Here is a 24,770-nt window from a genome sequence, read left to right as displayed (position 1 = left end):
ACAAACCCGCGCTTGCTGGAATCACCTTATGGAATATGATATAAAAGGGTGATCGCAAGACGATAATATCATATAGTCTTAAAACCTAGATATATGGTTTGTTATTTGTTAATTGATTGTACATTGATAATGTCAAAACGCATCAATAACTCGGTGTTATAAAACGCATTGTTGTGTATAGTTGGTTAATGAATAAGTAAATGCATATAAGTCGAAGTTTATCTGTAAATTTTATCCTAAGAGGGTAGAAGAGATATCTCGGACGCTCGATGATTTGATTTGACTTATGTGTCGGGCCCGGTCAGAACTGAATAGATGTGTTCGATTAAGTTCTAGGTCAAATAAATCAGAGATCGAGAAACCTAAATGCTTGACTAACCATTCCATAGGATTGTCAGCATGATATCTAACAGAGGACTGTACGATCCCTTATCTAAAGGACAAGATTGATTAGATCAGAGTTTGACAGCGTCTTTGAGAGCTACGATTGCAAACCGAATTGTACTTGTGCATATAGTTACTAGACTTATCCAAGTAGGAGACTGTTGGAATAGTGTCTAAGGCTGCAACTATATTAGGCAAGTATTTGACCCGGTTGTGCATGGTCCTTTTGGGTTGCCTTCACCATAGCAACTTGATAGGATGATTTATTAAGAGAGAGTAAATATTATTAGTATATTATGAGAATAATATAAAGAATAATATATTGTTATAAGTCATAGAATTAATTGGAATTAATTTGGTGACTTAAAGAGATTAATTAAATAATAGGGTATAAACTGTCAATTGTTTGATAGTTAAACTTTAGACTGTAAATCCATATAGATATGGATTGGACGGATTCTAGAACCTAAAGGATAGCTCAAATCGTCCAAGAGTTATCTAAGGAATAGATTTGGATAGCCTTAAGAGAAGATTATCCAATTAGGGTTTAGGTTGTAACCCTTAAGGAGTCTACAAGTATAAATAGACCCTATGGCATAAGGAAATCGGTACTTCATCTAAAGTATAGAAACCCTGGCCGATTTCCTCCCCTCTCCTCTCTCTCAAATCATCCTCCTTGCTATTTGGTGTTTGTAAGCCATTAGAGGAGTGACAATTGTGACTCTAGAAGCTCCAAGACAACAAGATCAACAAGGAATTCAAAGGTATGATTCTAGATCTGTTTTAACACTGTTCTTATTCCTAAATAGTCATTAGAAGTCTTGGATTCAAAGCATGTTTAATTAGAAAGCCTAGATCCAAGCATTAGGGTTTTGCATGCGCACATAGGAAAGTTCTTATGGCTAAAACCCATCAATGTCGTCACCCATTTTATCCTTTGTTGATTCCCATAGTAACAGAGGAGTGCCAACTTCACAGAATAATAGTAGGTGACAGAACAAGGATCTTAGTTCCGATGATGATGCTGAAAACGCTGCTTCATGGAAGGCTGTTAACCATTCCTTGTCGTCACCCGTCAAACCTAATGCATCACACGCATCTCGAAAAGTAGAGTACGTTTGCCTGCGAACAGTTCTGATATCTACAAAAGACTTACATCCTTTTTGGTGAGAAAGCAATATTCTCAAATAAAACAACTCTCCTGCGGTGGGATGTACATATGCAAGTCTACCAATAGTTGTAGAAGTTGATGTAATTGTTACAGCTCTATGAACCCATGCTTTTGCACGGGTGTCCCACTTGTACTTACTTAGGTATTCATTATATGTAAGCCCGACACCTCTTGAATCTTTTTGGTTATTATGTAACCTCTCAGTCAACATTGTAACTCCAAAGTCTGGATTATCTATCAATGTATCTAATCTTGCAGTTTCCTTGAATATAGTCGGTTGCATGCCTTCCAAGTGAATAGGAAGCACTTGAACTGCTGGATAACGTTCGTGAATAGAAAAGTTAAGGATCCTCCATGCTGCTTCATGCGGGCATATGTATCGGCCATCCAAAAATGACTTAATCTCGTTCAAAGCAACAGGTGCAACAGATGTGGAGCCACCACAATGACCTTCACTCTTCTGAAGAGTTAAACGGACACGATCTACACCTTTAGATATGTACTTAAATAAGTATTTTATCATCATGTTCCATCCACAATATTCAACATTAATGTGGGCATCAAACCGGCTGCATAAACGCTTATTATATGGCACTACATACCCGTTATCAACTATAATACCGTTATGTAGAACATGGCTGATATTAGACCGCCTTCTATACCGAACATAGCCATTCTCATCAAAAGTAGTGGACTCCAGAAATGGTTTTGGAAAGTGTTTTGTGCACTTCATATCTTGCATACAAGGAGCACGTATATTGAGTAAACCACATTGACCATGTAGCATGCACGTGGTGACTGTCTTGTACAAGTCCGCTTCACTTGCAGTATCTGGCAATTCGGCTGTTATGTACCTATCAACATCACCAGCTTCTCATATTCTAAAAGGTGGAGTAACCCATAAAAGTGTATGAAAATGAGGTAGACCTCTCTTCTGAAACTCAATTGTGTAAAGATCTACATAAAGATGAGACTATATTAGTTTAAATAGAATAGAGGAACTGTACAAGACCTAATATATGTTGATAATTATGTTGCTGACTGTTTTGAGCATTTAAATTAAGGATTTATCTGGTATAATGGCAATAAAGGTAAAGATTAAAGAAAGTAAATGAAACAACAATACTATGGAATGAATGATTACATCCATTTATTATGTTTTGATTCATTTAAAGGAATGGAATTAATGATCTAATGTAACATGTTTTCTGTGATGTACAATTACAAAATAAATGAATATAATTATTTTTATATAATAATTAGTTCATACAGGTGTCATCAACATTTTCACTACAGGATCTAATCTGAGGGATATTAAAGTCATTTAAAAATAAATCATAATTCATAAAAATATAATTTAAAAAAATAGAAATATATTGTTATAGTTACATAAAAATATAATTTAAAAAAATAGAAATATATTGTTATAGTTATAGACAAACATATTTATGTTGTTGTTTTATATAAAAGAGAAAGAAAAAAGAGCAAAATTTAAAAAAATAGAAATATATCGTATAGTTTACTATTTGTACATTTGCTTGTCGTCTATTATTTTATAGTTTTACGTTAATTATAATAAATTAGATCAGGTGAAAGAAATATTTACGGAAACATTGCGGCCAGAAAGTTGATATGTCATTAAAACTCCCAAATACCCCAATGACAAATACTATGAATATAACTTACATGCTTCGACATCGCCAAAAGTCTTATCCTCTTTAAGAAAGGTTATAAAGGCATGGACCTTTATGTGAAATACTCGAGCTATAATGTCTGGTCTATTTTGTATGTCACCTTGCCCAACAGCATCCATATACCTTCTATATTCAGGCCATCTCACATTACAAGTAAAAGTGATGAAATATCGGGGCTTTCCATGAACTCTACATATAGCCAAAGCGTCTTGATAGTGTTTGTACATATACCTAGGACCACCCATGAACGAAGCTAGCAAAAATACACGTTTACCGATCACGCGACTGTCTGTGTCTCCTCGAGATAGGGCATCGTAAACACCACTAATATACTCAGACTTTAACAGTTGTTGATGATGCTCTATGTAATCAAGCCTAGACTGCTCAATGCATGTATAAGCATCCACTAAATATTGTTGAAACAAACGTTGTGCATGTAAAATCAAAGAATAGACACCCCTCCGCTCATGAATTTGGTAACTGTAATACATGTTATTAGTTAAACTTCTTTCTTCTGACGCAGAACCACCACGGATACACATTTTAGGTGACCAACCATCCTCACCGTAAGGGAATAACAAAGGATATTGTAGAGGCATGTATGTTGGATGTAACTTGCTAACTTGTTGAGGTAATCCAGACTTGGAATAAATAACAATATCATAAACAGCACCAATAACATTATCTCCACAGACAATACAACCCAATGTCCCAGGAGCAGGTGGTCCATATCTTCTGTCAGGAACATTATTGAAGAGGCATACACCATATGAATCTAAACACATAGATTCAGCCATATCCCTCGCTGTTTTAAAGGTACAGACATACTCATTGTGAGTATCCAACATGCGACTCAAAGAATTAATGACACCCACAGAAAACACTACATCACCGTTAGTATGAAAAGAACGTAACCTATTAGATATTTCATTCTCATCATCACACATGTACAACTGTAAAAAACGTGGATATGAAGAATCATCTGAACAAAAAGAACCAATCCTATGGAAAATTTGACCAAAAATCTTGAACACATATGGACCACGACCTTTGTTAATTTCGTCATCAACTTTTGCACCAAAAGATGTCATAGAAAACATAGAGTTATAAGCCCTTATATTATGTAAAAAGTGACCATCCTCGAAAAGTTGCAACAGGAACAGCAACTTAAAAGAACTTGATTCCAACCTTCTATGATTATTCGTCAAAACCTAAGCACAAGAAGAACAGATGTTGAAGTAGAAAAGAAATCTGTATGCGGACTCAGAACCCAAATCACTCCCTCTTGTTATCCGATTGATCAGACAGCGCCGACCGAAGAAATTGTGAAGATCAGAGAAGTATGAGAAAAAACCGTAGACGGAAATCGTAGTAGTAGACGGAAGAGGGAGGACAAGAATTTTGCGGTTTTGGAAGTAATTAAGACATTTGTGGCCAATTAAATAAAAATTAAGACAGCTGTGGCCAATATAGGAAAACGTTAAGTATACTGTACATAATAACCATGGAAATTAATAGAGTATACTAATGTTTCCTTGTCAAGTTGATTTTTTGTATTTTATTTTGATAACTTTTTTTTATATCCAAGGTCCTTGGACCAAAAAAATTTAGGTTTCTTATAATTTTATATGTTTATTAGCGTTTATACTTAATACTTATTACGAATAATAATTAAATTGCAGAACAATGTCATAAGGGCAATGTTGACCTTTGACTTTTCCTCTCTATGGCGACCTTGATATGAGGACAATTGCAATAGCTTCCGGAAGTGGTAATGTTTGTAGGGTAAGTCGTAAATATGATAACAAAAACTAGAAACTACAATGTGTTTTGACTATATACGAGATAGAAAAAAAGAAACTGATTCCTACATAATAATATTTTTTCATACACAACAATTCATGTTTTAAAATATTGTACAATACAATCCTGTAAAACATAATTTGTTGTGTACAGAGAAAAGATGTTGTGTACGAATCACTTAAAAAATCACAAAAATCTAGGTAGTCTGGTTAGTTGGATTCAATCCGAAGAAAACTTATGATTAAATTATGTGTTTAAAATATATATTTTTTTGAAACGGCAAATATATTAAAAACTCACATCAAGACAATTGTGAGGAAATAGTACAAAACAGGAAAAGGAAAACACAAAAAAAAAATTACAAACAAAGAAAAGGACCTAAATTCCATACTCTCTCGTCCATGTTCTTGAGCAATCCTCTATGTTTGCACCAAATGAATGTTACTGATTTTATCTTTTTCACTATATTCGCCGGTACAAATGGAATGTTTTTGAAAACCCTTTTATTTCTATCATTCCATATACACCACAATACTCCGCATAAGATCACGTTCAAAAAATTTATTATCTTTTTGCATTTAGACCATCGCGATATGAAAAGTAACATATCCTTTACCGAATCAAAGCCATCACATGAGATTTCACACCAAAAAAGTATCGAGTTCATAACTGCTTTCGCCAATGGGCATATGAGTAAAATGTGATCACTCGACTCTTCCTCAAGATTACATGAACCACACATAATCAATGGAACTGTAACACCCCTCAGTTTTTGTGACAACCCGATATTTCGAGGCATTATGATGGAACGCAAGTCAAATTTAGGTCAAAATTTAACTTTCCTAAAATCTTATTTGGGTTAAATAAAGTAGTAGGAATCGTGTCAAGGTTTTCATACATATAAAGATCCCTAAAATTCGAGTTATAACGAAGAAGTTATGACCAACCGAAGATTCTCGGCAAAAACCGGCAATACTGATAAACGTAAAACGCGAAGTTTCAATACAATAGTTTTTGGCCTTAGGTATCTAAATGAAAGTTTTAGATATCATCAAACCGTAAACGTACATAAAAAGAACGTCCAAATCTGACTTCGTATGAGGAAGTTGTGATTTTTCTAAGTTACAGATATAACAGTAGACAGCTAAATACTCGAAATAGAGATCGAAAGACTTTTGGCCGACACAATCTAAATGAGAATCGAAGGGCTCAACAATACTAGCGCAACGGTAAAAAGTCTGACGAAAACGGACGTCGGATGAAGAAGTTATGGAACTTTAACGGACTTTTCCTGTCCCGACCTATTAAAAATATAATATTAAAAATAAATTCAAAACTAGCCGACGGAGTCTAAACGAAAGTTGTAGATCGTAGTCTCACCTTCGCGTGGATATAAAGAACGTCGAAAACGGAGTTCGTATGAGAAAGATATGAATTTTTGAAGTTTGTTAATTAATTTAAATATAAATTAAATTAAATCCCGGTATTATCCGAAGAAGGAGTCACCGGTCCGATCCCTCGTACGCCCAGCGTACTCGGATGCTAGGCTCCGGTTCGTCCACGTCGCTCCAATGCTTCGACCGAGGATGCGCTTATGCATGACGCATGAGTACGCAGCGCGTACTCTAGTACGCCCCGCGTAACACAACCTCTCAGACCCCTATAAAAAGGATGCGAGGGTGCCGGCCAAAATTGCTAATTTCCTTCCTTTCTCGCGCCGAAGCTCTGCGTTTCAACCCTCGGAATCATCCCAAAGGCCCGGTTTTCATATCCAAGGTGGGAAGAAAGTTTTACACTCCCGAGACTCCCGAGATTTCCCGAGAATCTCGAGAGATCCGCTTTCTCGAGTAGAAGTTCTGCTCGGTTTTCGTCACGCTTTCTTCAATCAAACAAGTGAGTTCATACCCCTATAAACTACACTTTTAAATGTTTTATAAATACTTTAATATGCTTTTAAGGGGGGGAATACAAGTTAAATACTCGATTATTGTTGTGTGTTATATAATAAAGTTCATTATACGCTTTTTATCAACGAAATCATATGTGATATTATAAACTTTGTAGCAAACTTTTGTATACAAAATGTATCACGATAACATCATAGCTTTTGAAATGAAAAGTGTTGTTATATATATATATATATATATATATATATATATATATATATATATATATATATATATATATATATATATAAATCAAACACTCTGCTTATATTGTATGTATATGTGTCTATCTTTGGTACTACAAACATACGATTATTTTGGCACGAAAAACATTAATATTTTGAGATACTTGTTGTTAATAAATCAATCATATGGGATTTATAACTAGTATACAAATGGATTTACTACAAGTTTAACAGTTTTACTAAACATATTACTTCAAATGACTTTATTAAACGTATTTACATGATTAAAGGTCTTTATCAAACTGTCTTACATATTGTAAGCTTCCTTTCAAAATCGGTTACAAGGGTGTTTTCAAACAATGGTTTTACGTGTACTTAAACTGTCTTATCAAACAAAATACTTTCAATCATTTTATTAACTGACATCAAGTCACAAATTCTTTATTAGACTTTTCAACGGTTTTACAAAACTTCTTTATGCTTTTATATTATAAATTGCATGCCTCTATATGTATAGTTATATAAGAAATGTTTAAAAGACTTAGAAAGGCTATCCACCCTGTTTCCTTTTCCTCGATTTGGATGTGGTCTGGTGGGATATCGGGTACTCCTCCGAAGGTCGTTTAAATATTAGTTATATATCATGTATACATATATGGTCATAAATGTTCCACCAGTTAATTTAGTTTCGATACTCCTGGGTAGCAAAGGTGTATAAACCTACTTGGACACTCATCAATTACATTTTAGTAAACTGTTATAGGAATAGTTTAGAGTAAACAAAACATTATCACTACTACAAGAAATTACACCGGAGTCAGTTCATTCATGAGTCTAGACTACATGCTATATGAAGGAATACTCTTACATGAATACTTATACATTAATACTTTTACATAGACATTATATGGCAAATTACTACTACATGTTATATGAAGGAATACTCTTACATGAATACTTATACATGAATACTTTTACATAGACATTATATGGAAAATTACTATTACATGTTATATGTCTAGATACGGTTATATTGTTCTCCTTTCTATCTTTGCCTTGTGATTCAATCACATCATCGACGAGATAGACTGGGACTTTATCTCCTAGTACCACATCATACTTTGAGGGACTAACCATTCCGACAACCACTGCTAGCTACAGAGGTAAAAGAACAATCTACGGATGTTTTAGGTTGATACCATCGTGGGTATACATAAGGGACTAACTATTCCTAAACCCGGCTGTTAGCAACAGAGGTAAATGAACAGTCTACGGATGTTCTAGGTTGATACCATTTCAGGTATACTTAAGAGACTACTAATAAGAGTTAAACAAGGAAAAACCATCACATTTTCAAGAGATGCGTACTTTCAAAATAGTCAGGTCTAGGTAAAAGACTACTTTCAAAACATTCGAGTCTTGGTAGAAGACTACTTTTATACTAGTAGGAAATATGGGATTTTCTAGAGCTTTTCATACTTATACTAAATGTTTCATCATTCATTTACCAATCTTTCTTATCAACTAATCAAAGCAATGACATTAAATACTTATGAACTCACCAGCTTAAATGCTGATCTACTCTTTCAAAATAACTTGTATTCTCAGGTTACAAATAGACAGGTGTCGATACAAGGTTCAGAGAAGACGGAGCAGTCAAGACTCGTCTTTTATTTTGATAAGTTATCATCATGTCTTGTACTATGAAAGAAAACACTTGTAACTAAAATTATACTATTAATGCAATGGATGATGTTGTTGCTTGTTTACTACTTTACATTTGTTGTGATGCATACATGACGTCCTCCGCCCCAGAACGTTTCCGCCGTTCGCGGTTTTGGGGTGTGACAGTTTTAGTGCTAATGTTGATGAGATTCTACCCAACTTCGCTCTCCATATAAAGCATAAAACCTTAAACGGGATCACCTTACACCATTCAAATGGTCCATCACAAACAACGTGACTTGCCAATTCAATCCGTTCTCATAACAATCTCACAGAGAAATGATTGTCAATCAAAAAATCATAGGGCCAACGACACTCAATTGGGTTCCAGTACACAATCTCATTAGGGTCGATATTGAAATTTTTTAAAACATGCCTTCTTTTGACAATATTCTTCCAGACACCCGTTCTAGATCTATTAGCAAAAATAGACCAATGTCTTCCATCTAAGTCATGGATACATTGAATAGCTTTCGCCCATAGTGTAGAATTATCTCTTTTCAATCGCTACATCCATTTAGCTAACAAAGATATGTTAAGGCTTTTGATAGATCCAAGCCCAATACCACCCACTTTTTTTGGAGCAATAAGTGTTTCTCAGGCTACCGAACTAATACCTTTCTTTTCAAATTTACTGCTCCAAATAAATCTCCTAATTTTCTTGAGGGTCTCAATGACATCTTTCAGAACAACAAAGATGGACATAAAAAGGTAGAAAGATTACCAAGAACCGCCTTTGCTAAAGTCACACTACCACCAAAGCTGAGCGATTTCACTTTCCATAACGAGAGCTTGGAATTGAATTTTCCAATAATCGGCCTCTAAGCATTCTTTAAGTTCATGTTTTCTCCCACTGGAATGCCAAGATAAGTGAACGGGAGAGATGATGGCTCGTAACCAAGAGGAGCAGACCAATTCGATATTTCACTGGGGATGTTTCGACTCCAAACACTTTAGACTTGGTGAAGTTAATTTTCAACTCGGATGAAACATAAAAGCATCTCAATATCCTTGCCAAGTTAGCAATATTACGTCTCCACCATTCTCCAATAAATAAAGCATCATCTATGTAAAATAGATGAGACAAACAAATATTAGAATTTTGGAATTTGATTCCATCAAAAACTCCTTTATCAACCACCATCTTTATCGCTACATCTAACCCTTCCATCGCAATGATAAATAGGAAGGGAGAAAATGGGTCTCCTTGTCTCACCCCTTTTTCCATTGAGAATTCGTTTGTTGGGCTTCCATTGATAATCATCGATGCTCTACCCGATTCTAAACAATTACGAATCCAATATCTCCATTTATTGCCAAAGCCCATTTGATCCATAATTGAGTCCAGAAATACCCAATTTACAGAGTCAAAGTGCAGAGCTCACTAACCACCATGGCACCATCGGACCCTCAAGGATATTTCTTCCTTCAACGTACGCCGATTGAACCTCATCAATGACATTACCAATGACCTTCTTTAATCTGAGTGCCAACAGCTTTGCGATGATTTTGTATAAGGATCCGATAAGGCTTATAGGTCTAAGATCCCCAAAGTGAATTGGGTCTTTATACTTGGCCGCAAGGGAGATAAACGAAGAATTGCAGCCTCTAGTAATTTTGCTTCCCACTTCAAAGTACTTAACTAACCCCACAATATCGTCTTTTAACAAATCCCAATATTTTTTGAGAAATTTAAAAGTAAAACCGTTCGATCCAGGAGACTTATCCCTGCCACACCACCAAACTACATTTTTTACTTGTTCAATGGAGAACTCTCCTTCCAGAAAACAAGCATTAGTTTCAGAAAGCTTGTGAAAGCCTGAATTGCGAAACAAAGGTATGTTTCGCCAACGTTCTCTATATTTCTCTTCAAAGAATTTAGCTGCCTCTTCTTTAATTTCAAACGAATTGGTAATCTAAACTCCATTCGCTATGATCCTGTGAATGTGATTTTTTCGGTTATGTTATTCACATAACCATGGAAAAAACGCGTATTTCATCGCCCTCCACCCCCATTTCAATTTAGCTCTTTACTTCAAGTCCAAGGAGACAGTTCTGGCATGTTCAACAATTTTAACACCTCCGATTGATCTTTCTTTAATTTTTTCTGCGGTGAAAGGCTTGGATTCCGCTGCCAATTCAATCTTTATCATTCTTTTTTTTCAAGGAGTCCAAATATTTGTTATTATCCTTCACTATAATTGATTTCCATTTCATGATAGCTTTTTTTAAATGTTTTAATTTATTCAGGAGGAATGCATTAGTAGTTCCAAACCCCACGAACTCAGAACATGCCTTCCTAACTATCTCATCGAAACATCCTTAAGCATCCATGAGTTGAATAATTTGAACCGGGGGGGGGGGGTTCCAAAATCATCGCACCGAGCCCTCAAAATAATAGGAGAATGATCAGAGAGGTCTCTATCTAACGCAAAGCAGAAGGTAAAGGGATATGTAGATAGAAAACGATTACATTCCAAAAATCGATCCAACTTACTTAATTTTGCACCCTGCGTTTTGAAAAAGGTGAATCTTTTGCCTCCCATCTTCAAATCAGTAAGTTCACCTATGCGAATGAATTGATTAAAAGCATTTGCACTAGTTTGGAAAAATACGAAGTTTATCTGCTCTTCCGGTATGCGAACCACATTAAAGTCACCCATAAATATCCAAGTAGTGGATATCGAGGATTTCAAAGCTAACAATTCATCCCATAATTTTGATTTTTCATGAACCAATTGAGGACCATAAATATTTACTATGCGAGTGAGACCATTAATGCCAACAAATTACCCAATGCCACGATGTAATACCTGGATTTAATAGTCTCAACTAACGAAAACACCTTATTATCCCATATTGTCACCAGGCCTCTAGATCTTCCTGTGGTGAAAACCTGCTCAAATCTACAATCAAAATCACCCCATGACTCACTACTCCAACCCGCAACACGAAAAAGGGGAAAAATCGGGGACTCGCGACTCGATTCGCCGAGTCCGATGAACGAATCGCCGAGTCTGCCACGTGCAAATACTATAAACTCGATTTTGCTTGAATCCAGCTCATGCCATTCATAGATCTGGGTTTCTAGGGCTTGATTAACACTTAAAGTTTCCAACTTTACGTGTAAATAAACACCAATGAAGGTTTTAGGGCTCAAAATGCACTAAAAGGGTAAATCTAGGGCTTTAATGCAATATGGCTCCATAAAGGCAGTAGATCCGAGCTCCTGGAGCTCAATCATGCCTAGATCTAAAGGTTAATCGGCTTATTACAGGTCCTAAATCATACCCAAGCTTGGAAATGGCTCAAAGGGGACTTTAATGGAGCTATAAGGGACTACAAGCATGAAAACAGAGGGAAACTGAGTTATACCTCAAGGGAATCACTTGAAATAACACCAAGATGTATGGCCTCCTTCTTCTCTTCTTGATATACTTTTCTCTTCTCTCAAAATCTTCAAGAAACACACCAAAACACTTCAATCTCACAAGGAACAAGGGTTGGACGATATAGGGAGCTCTAAGGGTGAAGGGGGCGAGGTTGGGGCGCATAAGGTTGGTTTAAATAGGGTGAAAACCCTTGAAAATTAGGGTTTCATCAGACAACGGGGACTCGCCGAGTTGCCAACTTAAACGTGCTCCAAATCCCGTCTCTACTTGGCGAGTCGGGCCTACAACTCGCCGAGTCCAAGGTTGAAAATGCAAAACACTTAGATAAATTTACATACCAGGAACCAAGTGCTACAAATCTCCCCCAATTATTTTAGACTTCGTCCTCGAAGTCTACTACTCGATCCTGAAACAGCTCGGGGTAATGCTCCATCATTTCTTCCACCGGCTCCCAAGTCCATTCCGAACCCTTTTCGGTGCTGCCATTGTACCTTCACTAATTCCACCTTCTTGTTCCTCAGATCCTTCGACTTCCGGTCGAGGATCACAACTGGGCGCTCAATGTAATTCAGGCTGTCATCAACCTTTATATCCTCTAGTGGCACCACCGCTGAATCATCCACTAGGCACTTCCGCAGCTGGGAGACATGGAAGGTGTTGTGGATCTGACTGAGCTCGGCTGGCAGATCCAGCCTATATGCCACCTTGCCCACCTGGGCTACAACCCTGAACGGACCAATGAATCTCAGGCCCAACTTGCCCAGCTTCCTGAATCGAATGACGTCCTTCCAAGGCGACACTTTCAGGAGAACCATATCCCTGACCTGGAACTCTAGGTCTGATCGATGCTTGTCGGCGTAACTTTTTTGTCGACTCTGTGCAGTCTGAAGCCTGCTTCGAACCTGCTGGATTCTCTCGGTCGTCTTGAGCACCACCTCGGTGCTCCCCATGACCCTCTGGCCAACTTCACCCCAACATATTGGGGTCCTGCACCTCCGACCGTGCAACATCTCGAATGGAGGACGGTCAATACTCGCGTGGTAGCTGTTGTTGTACGAGAACTCAGCCAAGGGAAGATAGGTATCCCAGCTACCACCGAAATCTAGCACACATGCCCGCAACATATCCTCCATGGTCTGGATGGTCAGCTCGCTCTGACCATCCGTCTGCGGGTGAAAGGCTGTGCTAAAATGCAGACGAGTGCCCAACTCATCATGAAACTTCTTCCAAAACTTGGATGTGAACCGTACATCTCGGTCTGATATCACTGACACTGGCACCCCGTGCCGCGCCACTATCTCCCTGATATAGGTATTGGCCAAATTTTCGGCCGAGATACTCTCCTGGATCGGAATAAAATGGGCGCTCTTGGTCAATCGATCCACGATGACCCAAATCGAATCTACTCCTCGCGCAGTCCTTGGAAGATTTGTGATAAAATCCATCGTAATATCTTCCCATTTCCATAATGGGATATCCAACGGCTATATCTTGCCGTGCGGTCTTTGATGCCCGACCTTGACCTTCCTGCAGGTCAAACACCGCTCGATGTACCACGCCACATCCCGCTTCATGCAGGGCCACCAATAGTCTAGACGAAGATCCCTATACATCTTCGTCGCCCCTGGATGAATAGAGAATCGGGATTTATGCGCCTCCTCCATCAAGATCTGGTGCACGCCTTCGTGATACGGCACCCACACCCTATGGTGTAGTATCAATAATCCTCAGATATCATAATCAAAGGAGGTGACTTGACCCACTATTCGCTCGCTCTTCCGATGTTCCTCCTTCATAGCCTCCTGCTGAGCTTCCCGAATCTGCTCTAATAGTGGAGTCACCACCGTCATCCTCATACACACATCCCTGATCGGTGCCGCCTTACGGCTAAGCGCATCGGCCACCACATTCTGCTCTAATAGTGGAGTCACCACCGTCATCCTCATACACACATCCCTGATCGGTGCCGCCTTACGGCTAAGCGCATCGGCCACCACATTGGCCTTCCCCGGGTGGTAAAGGATCTCGTAATCATAATCCTTCACCACGTCCAACCACCGACGCTGCCTTATGTTCAGATTCGGCTGATCCATGAGGTACCTCAAACTCTTATGGTCCGTGTAAATGGTACATCGAACCTCGTAGAGGTAATGCCGCCAAATCTTGAGGGCGAAGACCACCGCCCCCAACTCTAAATCATGTGTCTGGTAGTTCGCCTCGTGAGGCTTCAGATGCCTCGAGACATAAGCAATGACATGTCCCCTCTGCATCAATACTGCGCCTAAGCCCGAGATAGACGCATCACAGTATACCACAAAATCCTCTACACCCTCAGTCAGGGCTAAGATTGGCGCCTCGCACAATCTTTGCCTCAGAATCTCGAACGTTGCCTGCTGCTCAGGTCCCCATCGAAAGACCACGGCTTTCCTAGTCAACCGTGTCAGGGGTACGACTATCTTGGAGAAATCCTGAATGAATCTCTGATAGTAGCCTGCTAATCCTAGGAAGCTCCGAATCTCGGATGGAGACTTCGAAATCTCCCACCTCATCACGGCCTCCACCTTGGTCGGGTCTACTGAAATCCCGTTCTGGTTGACGAGGTGCCCAAGAAACTGCACCTCGTGCAACCAAAACTCACATTTGGAGAACTTGGCGTACAAGCTCTCCCTCCTCAAGGTCTCCAAAACCTCTCTCAGATGCTCCTTGTGCTCCTCCTGCGTCTTGGAATAAACCAAGATGTCATCAATGAAAACTATCACAGACCGATCCAACATCGGTCTACACACGCGGTTCACGAGGTCCATGAACGTGGCAGGAGCATTGGTGAGCCCAAACGACATCACCACGAACTCATAATGGCCATAACACGTCCGGAACGCAGTCTTATGTACATCCTCCTCTCTGACACTCATTTGATGATAACCTGAACGCAAATCGATCTTGGAGAACCAAGATGCTCCCTATAACTGATCAAAGAGGTCATCAATCCTCAGGATTGGGTAACGGTTCTTCACCGTTACCTTATTCAGCTCCCGGTAATCTATACACATCCGATGCGACCCGTCCTTCTTCTTCACAAACAAGTTGGGGCTCCCCAGGGTGAACTGCTCGGTCGAATAAATCCTTTGTCTAGCAGTTCCTGCAGCTGCGTAGACAACTCCTGCATCTCGGGAGGAGCCAACCGATAGGGTGCTTTGGCTATTGGAGCCACACCAGGAACTAGGTCGATCCTGAACTCTACCTGACGCTCCGGAGGTATTCCAGGAAGCTCCTCCGGGAACACATCAGCGTAGTCTCACACCACTGGAACTTCGCTCACCATCGCCTTACCCGCCTCCCGGGTATCCATAACATACGCGACATATCCCGCGCAGCTCTGCTGAAGGTAGCGCCTAGCTCTCGCTGCTGAACATACTGTAGGTCCACGTTGTGGCCTCTCGCCGTGGATCACCAACTCTCCCGCACTTGGGGTCCTGATCCGCACTAACTGTTGTGCACAATCTATCACCGCCCCATTAGGGCTCAACCAATCCATGCCTATAATCACCTTGTTCCCCTGCAAAGGGATGGGAACCAAATCCACCAAATAGCGCTCCTCAAATAACCTTAGGACACAATCCCTGAATACTGCTGATGATCGCACCGATCGATCATCGGCAATCTCTACCTCTAAAGGACAATGCAACATGCCCGAAGACTCAGTAAACCTCTTGCTAAGCGCAAGGGAAACAAATGATCGGGTGGCACCCGAGTCAAACAACACCTGAACAGGAATATCGTTCACATGGAATGATCCTAATGCATATACACAGAGCACATATCAATATCATAACATCATAAAAATAAGACAGAGGGAAAGAATCATACCCGTCACCACATTGGGTGCGGCGCGTGCCTCCTCTGTCGTCAGCTGAAATGCCCCGCTCCTCACCACTAGAGACTCTGCCTTGCCCTGCCGGCCATCTGTAATCCGCGGGGTAGCTGGAGCCGGCGCCTTAACCGGCGCTGATGCTGTCAACTGGGGCAATTAGCCTTCTTGTGGCCCCTCTGGTTGCAGTGGAAACACAGCAACTCTGATGTCTGAATCACAGGTGCAGGGGCAGTACAATCCCTGCTGAAGTGCTCTAACTTGCTACACTTGTAGCATCTTGACGATCCCAACTTGCACGCTCCCTCGTGCGTCTTGCCGCATTTCCTGCAGCGGCCCCGCCCCTGTTGGCCTTTTGGCCCCGCATCTGGTCCCTTGGGCTTCTTCCCCGAAGCCCCCATAACATGCCCCTCCTCCGCCTTCCTCTTCCGGATGTGCTCCAGATCTATCTCCCTCTCCCTTGCCATGGCAATCATGGAGTCCAAGGTAGGGCAAGCTGAAAAACTGACATGCTCCCGAATATCAGCTCATAGTATGTCATGATAGCGGGTCCTCCTCATATCCTCATCACCCGTGTACTGGTGCACTAGCAACGCCCTCTCCCGGAACTTAGCGATGATCTCCGCCACAGTCTCCGTCGTCTGTCTCATATCTAAGAACTCCCTGCCAACTGCTGAAGCTCGACAGCCGGCACAAACTCTGCCCTGAACTTGGTCACGAAGTCCGACCAGGTCATAGCCTCGACAGCCGAGGCTCCCAACGAGTCACCAACGGACTCCCACCAATCCCTTGCTCGATCTCTCAAACATCTTGCTGTATATCTCACCTTCGACCCCTCAGGGCAGAAGCTAGTCAACTGTGCAGACTCAATGTCTGCAATCCATCGCCTGGCAGCTATGGGGTCCTTCGCCCCGTGAAAATCCGGCGCACCACTGCCCCGGAAGTCCTTGAAGGACAATGTGCGAGATCCCGACTAGCCAGATGCCATGTTGCTCCTGAATGCCCTGAGGTGATCCTCCATCAACTCCAATATCCCTTCCTTGATCGACCGGAAGATAATGGGGGTCGACTTAAGGATGCCTCTGGTGATCTCTGACGCGATGAACTCGCGTATCCCCTCATCTACTGGCTCGGAACCTGATCCCGAACCCGATCCCTCTCCTGTACTGCCAACTGCTGGCCTCGAGCGTAGTACCACCATTCTGAAATACATAAATAATAACTGTTAGCGATACTGATACCTCTGGAGGGATCACACCTACTACAAGTTCCCTGGTCTTATCTTGGCCTTCCTCGATTCGGGTACGGATCCTCTGCTTTCAGTAGTACGGGCCCATACTACCTTTCACATCTATCCGTACCTTCTCCAAGGACTGCCTTGACTCCACCAGGTCCCTTTCACTACCACTGATCACTGCTATACTCATCCTAGGCTTGCCCTAGGAAAATATCTAACTCCACCCTACCCGGTCCTCAGCTACTGAAGGCATCCTTGCAATGCCAGTTAGCCATTACCTGAATACCATCACATGTGGTGAGGCTTAGATAATCATTCGAGTAACAGACTTGGCTCTACAACGGTTAGACTCAGACAAGAGTTGCGCAATAGAGCCAAATCCAGCACTCTAAGATTATTCAACCCTGATCACATGTGACGTGACGTATTCACCTAATGTCTAACTCCCATCACTCAGAGTCCCACGAAGCACAAAGCAAGCAGCATTCAGACAACAAGAAACAATCCCAAGCAAATCCACCCTCATAAAGAGAAACTGACTAGCATACAATGTTAAACTCATACTATCAGGCATAACCTAAAAAGGCTATCCTACTGCTGTCTACTCAATTCTAGCATGCAGTTTTCATACACTGAAGCACATAAAGCAGGAACATAAGGCATCACTCCTAGATCCTTAGTCCTAGTCTAGCATATTGTTCTACTGAAACTAATAAACATAACATAAGCTTGTATGGGTATTTTGGGGAATACTTACTTGAGCTCGGCCGGTCGCGCACATCACACACTTTGTTCCTTCTTAAAACTCTTTACTTAGCTTTTTAGAAAACATTTTCTTCTTTAAAATCTTTTAATCCCTCGATTTGAGTTCAGACACCCCCAAAGGTGTGTCCGAATCCCTCAAACCAGGGCTTTGATACCAACTTGTAACGTCCCAAAAATACGAGCCAAAAATTTCATTTTTAAAACATATACTTAGCAAAACATTAGAAATAAAACGTTCACTGATCATAACATTTCATAAAAGATATCGCATGTCTGGAAAAACAGTTTCATAAAACATAATAATGACAGAGTACAAATCCCCAGGAAGATCTCATAGTGCGGAATACAAGGCATGTGTATGATAGGCCGCTACCGCGCCAGCTCTTTCCCCTTCGAAGAAGAGGTACCTGAAACCAAAACTGAAAACTGTAAGCACGAAGCTTAGTGAGTTCCCCCAACATACCACATACCATACAATCACATAACATACATATACTGTCAGGAATATCTGGGTGCCCGACCTACCCATTCGGTCCTCTGGACCGGATACTGCCTAGTATATCTGGGAGCTGGCCTCCCCTTCGGTCCTCTCGACCGGATATTGACCAGTATATCTGGGAGCTTGCCTCCTTTTCGGTCCTCTCGACCGGATACTGACTAGCATATCTGGGTGGTGGTCTCCCCTTCGGTCCTCTCGACCGGGTACTAGGGACTATTTCACCCCCTACTACTACAACATAACACATATATCATATAATCTATCTAGCATGGCTGGGCATGACCACCCCTTCGGCCCTATCGACCGGTAATTTGGGGGACTATCTCCCCCCTACTGTCACTAGCACATAGCATCGTATCATACTAGCACAATAACATAACACAGGTAGTAGCAACCCTAGATGAATATCACAGAGACAATCATCTATCATACAACTCCTACTGGTGGGTCGGCATTGTGGTCGTAGACCCACCGCTACTGGAAGGTAACTCACCTCAAAGTAGCTGTTGATCGGTGTGGGAACTGACTGTCTTCTGCTGCTGCTGCTCTGGAAATCCTCCGGCTATAATTCCCACAAAATACTTAGTCAAATACTGCTAACCGACCTTAGGTAAAATGACCATTTACCCCTAACCAAACCAGGAGTCAAAGTCAAAGTCAACTGCCAGTTGACCCGACTCGCCGAGTTGGCTTGCCAACTCGCCGAGTCCCTATCCCTTTGTCTGACCATAAACCCGTCTCTACTCATCGAGTTAGGCATTGACTCGACGAGTTTTCCTTCTAAACCAAAGGCCAATAGTCCTTCATCCTACTCGCCGAGTTGTATGAACAACTCGTCGAGTTCATCTTCATCCAAAGAACACTCTATGTTGCGACTCGCCGAGCTATATGAACAACTCGTCGAGTCTGTTCTTGAGGCAAGAAGATTGCCTTGAACTCGCCGAGTCATGGCATTGACTCGCCAAGTTACTTCATGAGTGAGTCTAGCTTCCGACCCACTGAGTCACACCCCATGACTCACTACTCCAACCCGCAACACGAAAAAGGGGAATACTCGGGGACTCGCGACTCGACTCGCCGAGTCTGCCACATGCAAATACTATAAACTCGATTTTGCTTGAATCCAGCTCATGCCATTCATAGATCTGGGTTTCTAGGGCTTGATTAACACGTAAAGTTTCCAACTTTACGTGTAAATAAACACCAATGAAGGTTTTAGGGCTCAAAATGCACTAAAAGGGTAAATCTAGGGCTTTCATGCAATATGCCTCCATAAAGGCAGTAGATCCGAGCTCCTAGAGCTCAATCATGCCTAGATCTAAAGGTTAATCGGCTTATTACAGGTCCTAAATCATACCCAAGCTTGGAAATGGCTCAAAGGGGACTTTAATGGAGCTATAAGGGACTACAAGCATGAAAACAGAGGGAAATTGAGTTATACCTCAAGGGAATCACTTGAAATAACACCAAGATGTATGGCCTCCTTCTTCTCTTCTTGATCTACTCTTCTCTTCTCTCAAAATCTTCAAGAAACACACCAAAACACTTCAATCTCACAAGGAACAAGGGTTGGACGATATAGGGAGCTCTGAGGGTGAAGGGGGCGAGGTTGGGGCGCATAAGGTTGGTTTAAATAGGGTGCAAACCCTTGAAATTTAGGGTTTCATCAGACAGCAGGGACTCGCTGAGTCCAGAATATGGACTCGGCGAGTCACCAACTTAAACGTGTTCCAAATCCCGTCTCTACTCGGCGAGTCGGACCTACAACTCGCCGAGTCCAAGGCTGAAAATGCAAAACACTTAGATAAATTTACATACCAGGAACCAGGTGCTAAATAATATTCATTGAATGATTTGGTTTTCGCCATCTTCACTAAGGACTTCCTTAAGAATCGAATTATCAACATCAACCGCAAATCCCAATATATTTCCCACCACCACTGTGTTTCTAATTTCCGACAAAGAGGAAAGAGATGGAGAATCAACCTGCATGTCTGGGAGAGGTACATGAGTGGAATCGGGCATCTATTGAGATACAAGGAGGTTTGAGGCGCAGAAGAGTCTGAAAAATCAATAAGAGTATCATCGATATTCCTCAATATTCTTCTTCTTTTATCTTGGGCTCTATCAAACTTTACATCTTGCCCACCCATATGGATATCTTTAAAACCCAAATTATTTGGAAAGGGCTCAATGCAGTTAGTTTTAGCTAGGTTGTCCAGAAGCCCATTTAGTCAAGCTACGAATATGAATTGTAAACATGTCAATAATTTATTTTAAATTAAATTTATAAAAGTTGGAAAGTTTTATAATTACAAAGAATACTAAAACGAGATAAACAATATCCCTTTTGATTTGGTTGTTTAAAATGATAGAATTACTACACTTATCATCCCTTTGATTCCAACTTAATATGTACTTAATAATAATAAACATCAATATATGTAAATTTTGGACACATTAATATAATGATCTAACTAATATTCTTAGTCAATATTGTTAGATTTCATATAATCAGAATCACAATATAAATTTGGATAGTTTTTAGGATCATGTTTTCGATACTTTTCAGAAATTTGTAATTTGTTCATATTGTCTGAGGTACACGAATTCAGAAGTGAGATAACTCAATAACAAAATCAATTCAAATTACATGCCTAATTCGAATCAAGAAACACATAATACCTTCGCTTTGATGTGTTCTTCCAAAAAGATAATTGTAAAGTAATCGAATTTTCAATATCGGATTGTAACCTTTGCATTGTATTTCCATCTACCTTTTATAGAAGGAAATTGGCAATTGTAAGATGGTTAACATCCATATTGGCACAAAAGATGGTGGTTAGAAAGGTAGTTAGAAGACACAACCAACCACTCACATCATCATGATGTCATAACCCTTTTTGATGGGAAAATGCATGTCCAGACTCTTTCTTGATATAGAAATCCATTTAGGCCAGGGGCTCTGCCCCTTGACCCCACAAGGGGCGTTGCACCTAAACCCAACCATGCCAAAGGTGCTGCCCCTTGGAACCATGTACCTAACTACAAAATAATTCACTAAGTTTGCAAACCACGACATGTATTAATAACAAGTATATGCTCACCTAGGAAGTTCTCTTGAATAATTCTTGGAGATGAGCTGTCATCTAAAAAAAATCATGGATAAGAGGTCTACTATCATATTTTTGCAACTTTCTCTTCACATATTTCTAAATCAAACTCTTGGAGAAGAAAGGTTCATACAATGAGTTATGGGTTGACATCCTTATTTTCCAAGAGGTGACAGGCGACACCATGATCGGTATAAAGGCAACTTTAGATCCTAAGACACCCCTCTCTAGAGTAGGTTAAAATAAATTTCATATAAATTGATTGTAAATCTCAAAAATGTTTTTAAGTTCAAAAGTGTGGAATAATGGTCCTAAATACCAATATCAAAGTTTAAAAAATTAAAAGAGCCTGGTTGTAACAATTTCAATACCATAACATAGTTCAAATTATACCACACAATCCATGGTGTTCAAAATTTTCTCAATGGCTTCTATATATTTCTAGGACTTTAATCATAGTATATGTTAAATTATAGTTAGGAAATGAAATGCCTAGTGAGAATAACCAATGTTAACTCAGTTAGAGTGAGTAATCATAACAATCATTACAATCCAGTAAAACATTCAAGATTAACTCAAAATTAACAAAATTTCCAACATTCAATAATCTCAAATCAAGGGTTTGAAGACACAAATGTCAAAGTCAAAGGTAAACTGAAAAGTCATTGTCAAAGTCAAAAGGTTTAGTAACACATAATTCAAAGTCAAAGAGTTTGATAACCTATATGATGGGTTTTAGGTAAAACAAATAAACTAGAAAACAATTCCTAAGTTCACATGCAACCTACTTTGGATCTATGTTTTAACTATTGAACATACAAATTTGAATTGCAAAACAAGAACCCTAGAGGAGAGAGACTAATTTCGAAATTAACAAACTAGGGTTTAAAAGTTACATACTTTTCAATTGTTATAGCAAACAATTGATAATCCTCTTGATCTTGATCTTGATCTTCTTGGAAGTTTAGCACCACAAATGTAATGCCTCTAATGGAATCACGCCCAAGAACTAACAAGAAGGAAACTAGAAGGAGAAAGAGAGAGAGAGAGAGAGAGAGAGAGAGTAAGGTATGTAATTTCAGCCCTAGGGTTTATTCAAAGAAGGAGTGACCAATTTTGGGAGTCAGGAGGCTCCTTATATAGATGAGGGATCTAGGGTTTTGGGAAAACCCTAATACTCCTTTGCTTGGGGCCTAAGTTAATCTAAGGCCTTATCCAAGCCCTCTTGGACGAAATCCTTAGGGTTTCCCCTATAGATTTCGTCCACCTCCTTCCAAGGAGGTTCTGGAGCCTTCCACTTAACTATCTGATAATTGCAAACTAGTCCCTGCACTTTATAATTAATACTTTTAACCCCAAAATTAATTATGATTAATTTCTGGCTAACTATTAATTAAACATGATGATTTCTAATTAATATATATTAATCTTTTAACATATTAATAAATCAGTTATATTAATTTATTAATCTTATAAATTAATATCTCCTTTCATAATTTCCTTGTCCAGTTGCTAGGTTTGAGGGCAACCCAAAAGGACTGTGTTGATATCAATTCAAGTACATACCAATTATAGTTATGGGCTTAGACACCTAATCCAACACTATATTCCAAAGTCAAGGGATTTAATAACTTATAATCTAATACTAAGCTCCTATACAAAAATCTAACAATGGTCAGCCAAATGATCAAACAATACAATTAACAATAGGGATAATTCAATATACAATTCATAATTGATCTCAAGTTCCAAGCTTACAAGGGTGGTTCAAACATGGTTAGTGTAGCCAACAATTGATACTATTAAATCCTCCATCTAGGCATCTTGTGAACCAACATACAAGACCCACCCAATGCTTAACTACAACTACTAAAAAAAGTTGATTAACAACATATATATAACAAACAACACAAGTAGTACACATTTTTTAGTTAAAAACTTCCATTTGATTTTGTTTAATTCTTGTCTAACACCTAAACCTTCCTGAACTATCTTCATCATGTAAATGCTTAATTCATTTTTCAACGAAACATTTTTCAATTCAAAATTACTTGCTTCCATCTCATATTTCTTCTCAGTCTTGAACTTCTTATTTTGATCAACTAAGGTACAATAATACCACTAATTTTTAAGTTATGGATCCACCCATCCCCAAAAAAACATTGTCCCATGGTTTTCTTAAAAACAAAAAATAGTTAGTGAAGGAAGACATTTGTTGGTCCAGTTTAACTAATAGTGTAATGCTACCAAAGAGTTATGGCTCACCCTAAAGGTTCTTCCATAGTTATCTTATGTGAAAAAAAGTCCACATTCGAGATGATAATTGATAAGCCACAATCACAAGGATATTTAGCTCACACCACAGTATTTTAGTTTGAAAATGTAAAGGATGAAGACATTGTTTGATTCTCCTTAATAGGTGTGAGACCCATGTATTACATGAGTTTATTTTAAAAAAATTAATATGCAATTTTAACAATTTGAAAAGTTGAATTTATAGAAAAAATGAGAAAAATTTTGAATTATTAAAATTAATGAGACTTTAATGTATTGAATACATTACATATATAAACAATCTCTAATAAATACCTTACATATATATTACCTTACATATTAAATGTGGAATTTTAGATTAATAAAATGAAAAATACAATGTAATGACAAGCGGAAAATAAAAAATTTAAAATTTTTAGAAAATGCCATGTGCCCAAATGAATGAGAAGAAGAAATATTGTAACAACCAAAAATACAACCCAAAATTTTTTGTTTTAATAATAATAAAAATCATAAACTGATCGTCACATCATAAAACCATGTGTTAAGTATCTCAACCCGTAATAAAATGTCATGAACAATTGTGTCAAATCAAACTATGAATCATAAACTCCCAGGAATAAGGCTGAAGCTGTGGTGTGTGCAATGCCATCATCCCGAGCTCTTCCCTTTACTTGCGGAAGTACCTGTAACCAAAACTGAAACTGTAAGCAC

The 24,770-nt window shown here is 39.5% G+C and overlaps 1 protein-coding gene across 1 annotated transcript; it reads right to left on the bottom strand.

Moving 5' to 3' along the window:
* Window positions 1–1,286: 1,286 nt before the first annotated feature.
* Window positions 1,287–4,340, bottom strand: LOC111894444 (uncharacterized). Its single transcript, XM_023890524.1, has 2 exons — window positions 3,373–4,340; window positions 1,287–2,409 (listed from the first exon to the last, which is right to left on the bottom strand). The coding sequence occupies exons 1-2, from the start codon at window positions 4,338–4,340 to the stop codon at window positions 1,287–1,289; spliced, it is 2,091 nt and encodes a 696-aa protein (XP_023746292.1).
* Window positions 4,341–24,770: the final 20,430 nt, after the last annotated feature.

This window comes from Lactuca sativa, chromosome 4, assembly GCF_002870075.4.
Source record: "Lactuca sativa cultivar Salinas chromosome 4, Lsat_Salinas_v11, whole genome shotgun sequence".
NCBI lineage: Eukaryota > Viridiplantae > Streptophyta > Magnoliopsida > Asterales > Asteraceae > Lactuca > Lactuca sativa.
The sequence above is the reverse complement of the archived record's forward strand: the minus strand, read 5'-3'. Positions and strand labels throughout refer to the sequence as shown.

Coding starts and splice junctions, on each gene's coding strand:
- LOC111894444 (XM_023890524.1), bottom strand. CDS start 4,340: ATGACATCTTTTGGTGCAAAAGTTGATGACGAAATTAACAAAGGTCGT. Junction 2,410..3,372: donor AGATGGCCTGAATATAGAAG/GTATATGGATGC, acceptor TGATGTTGATAG/GTACATAACAGCCGAATTGC.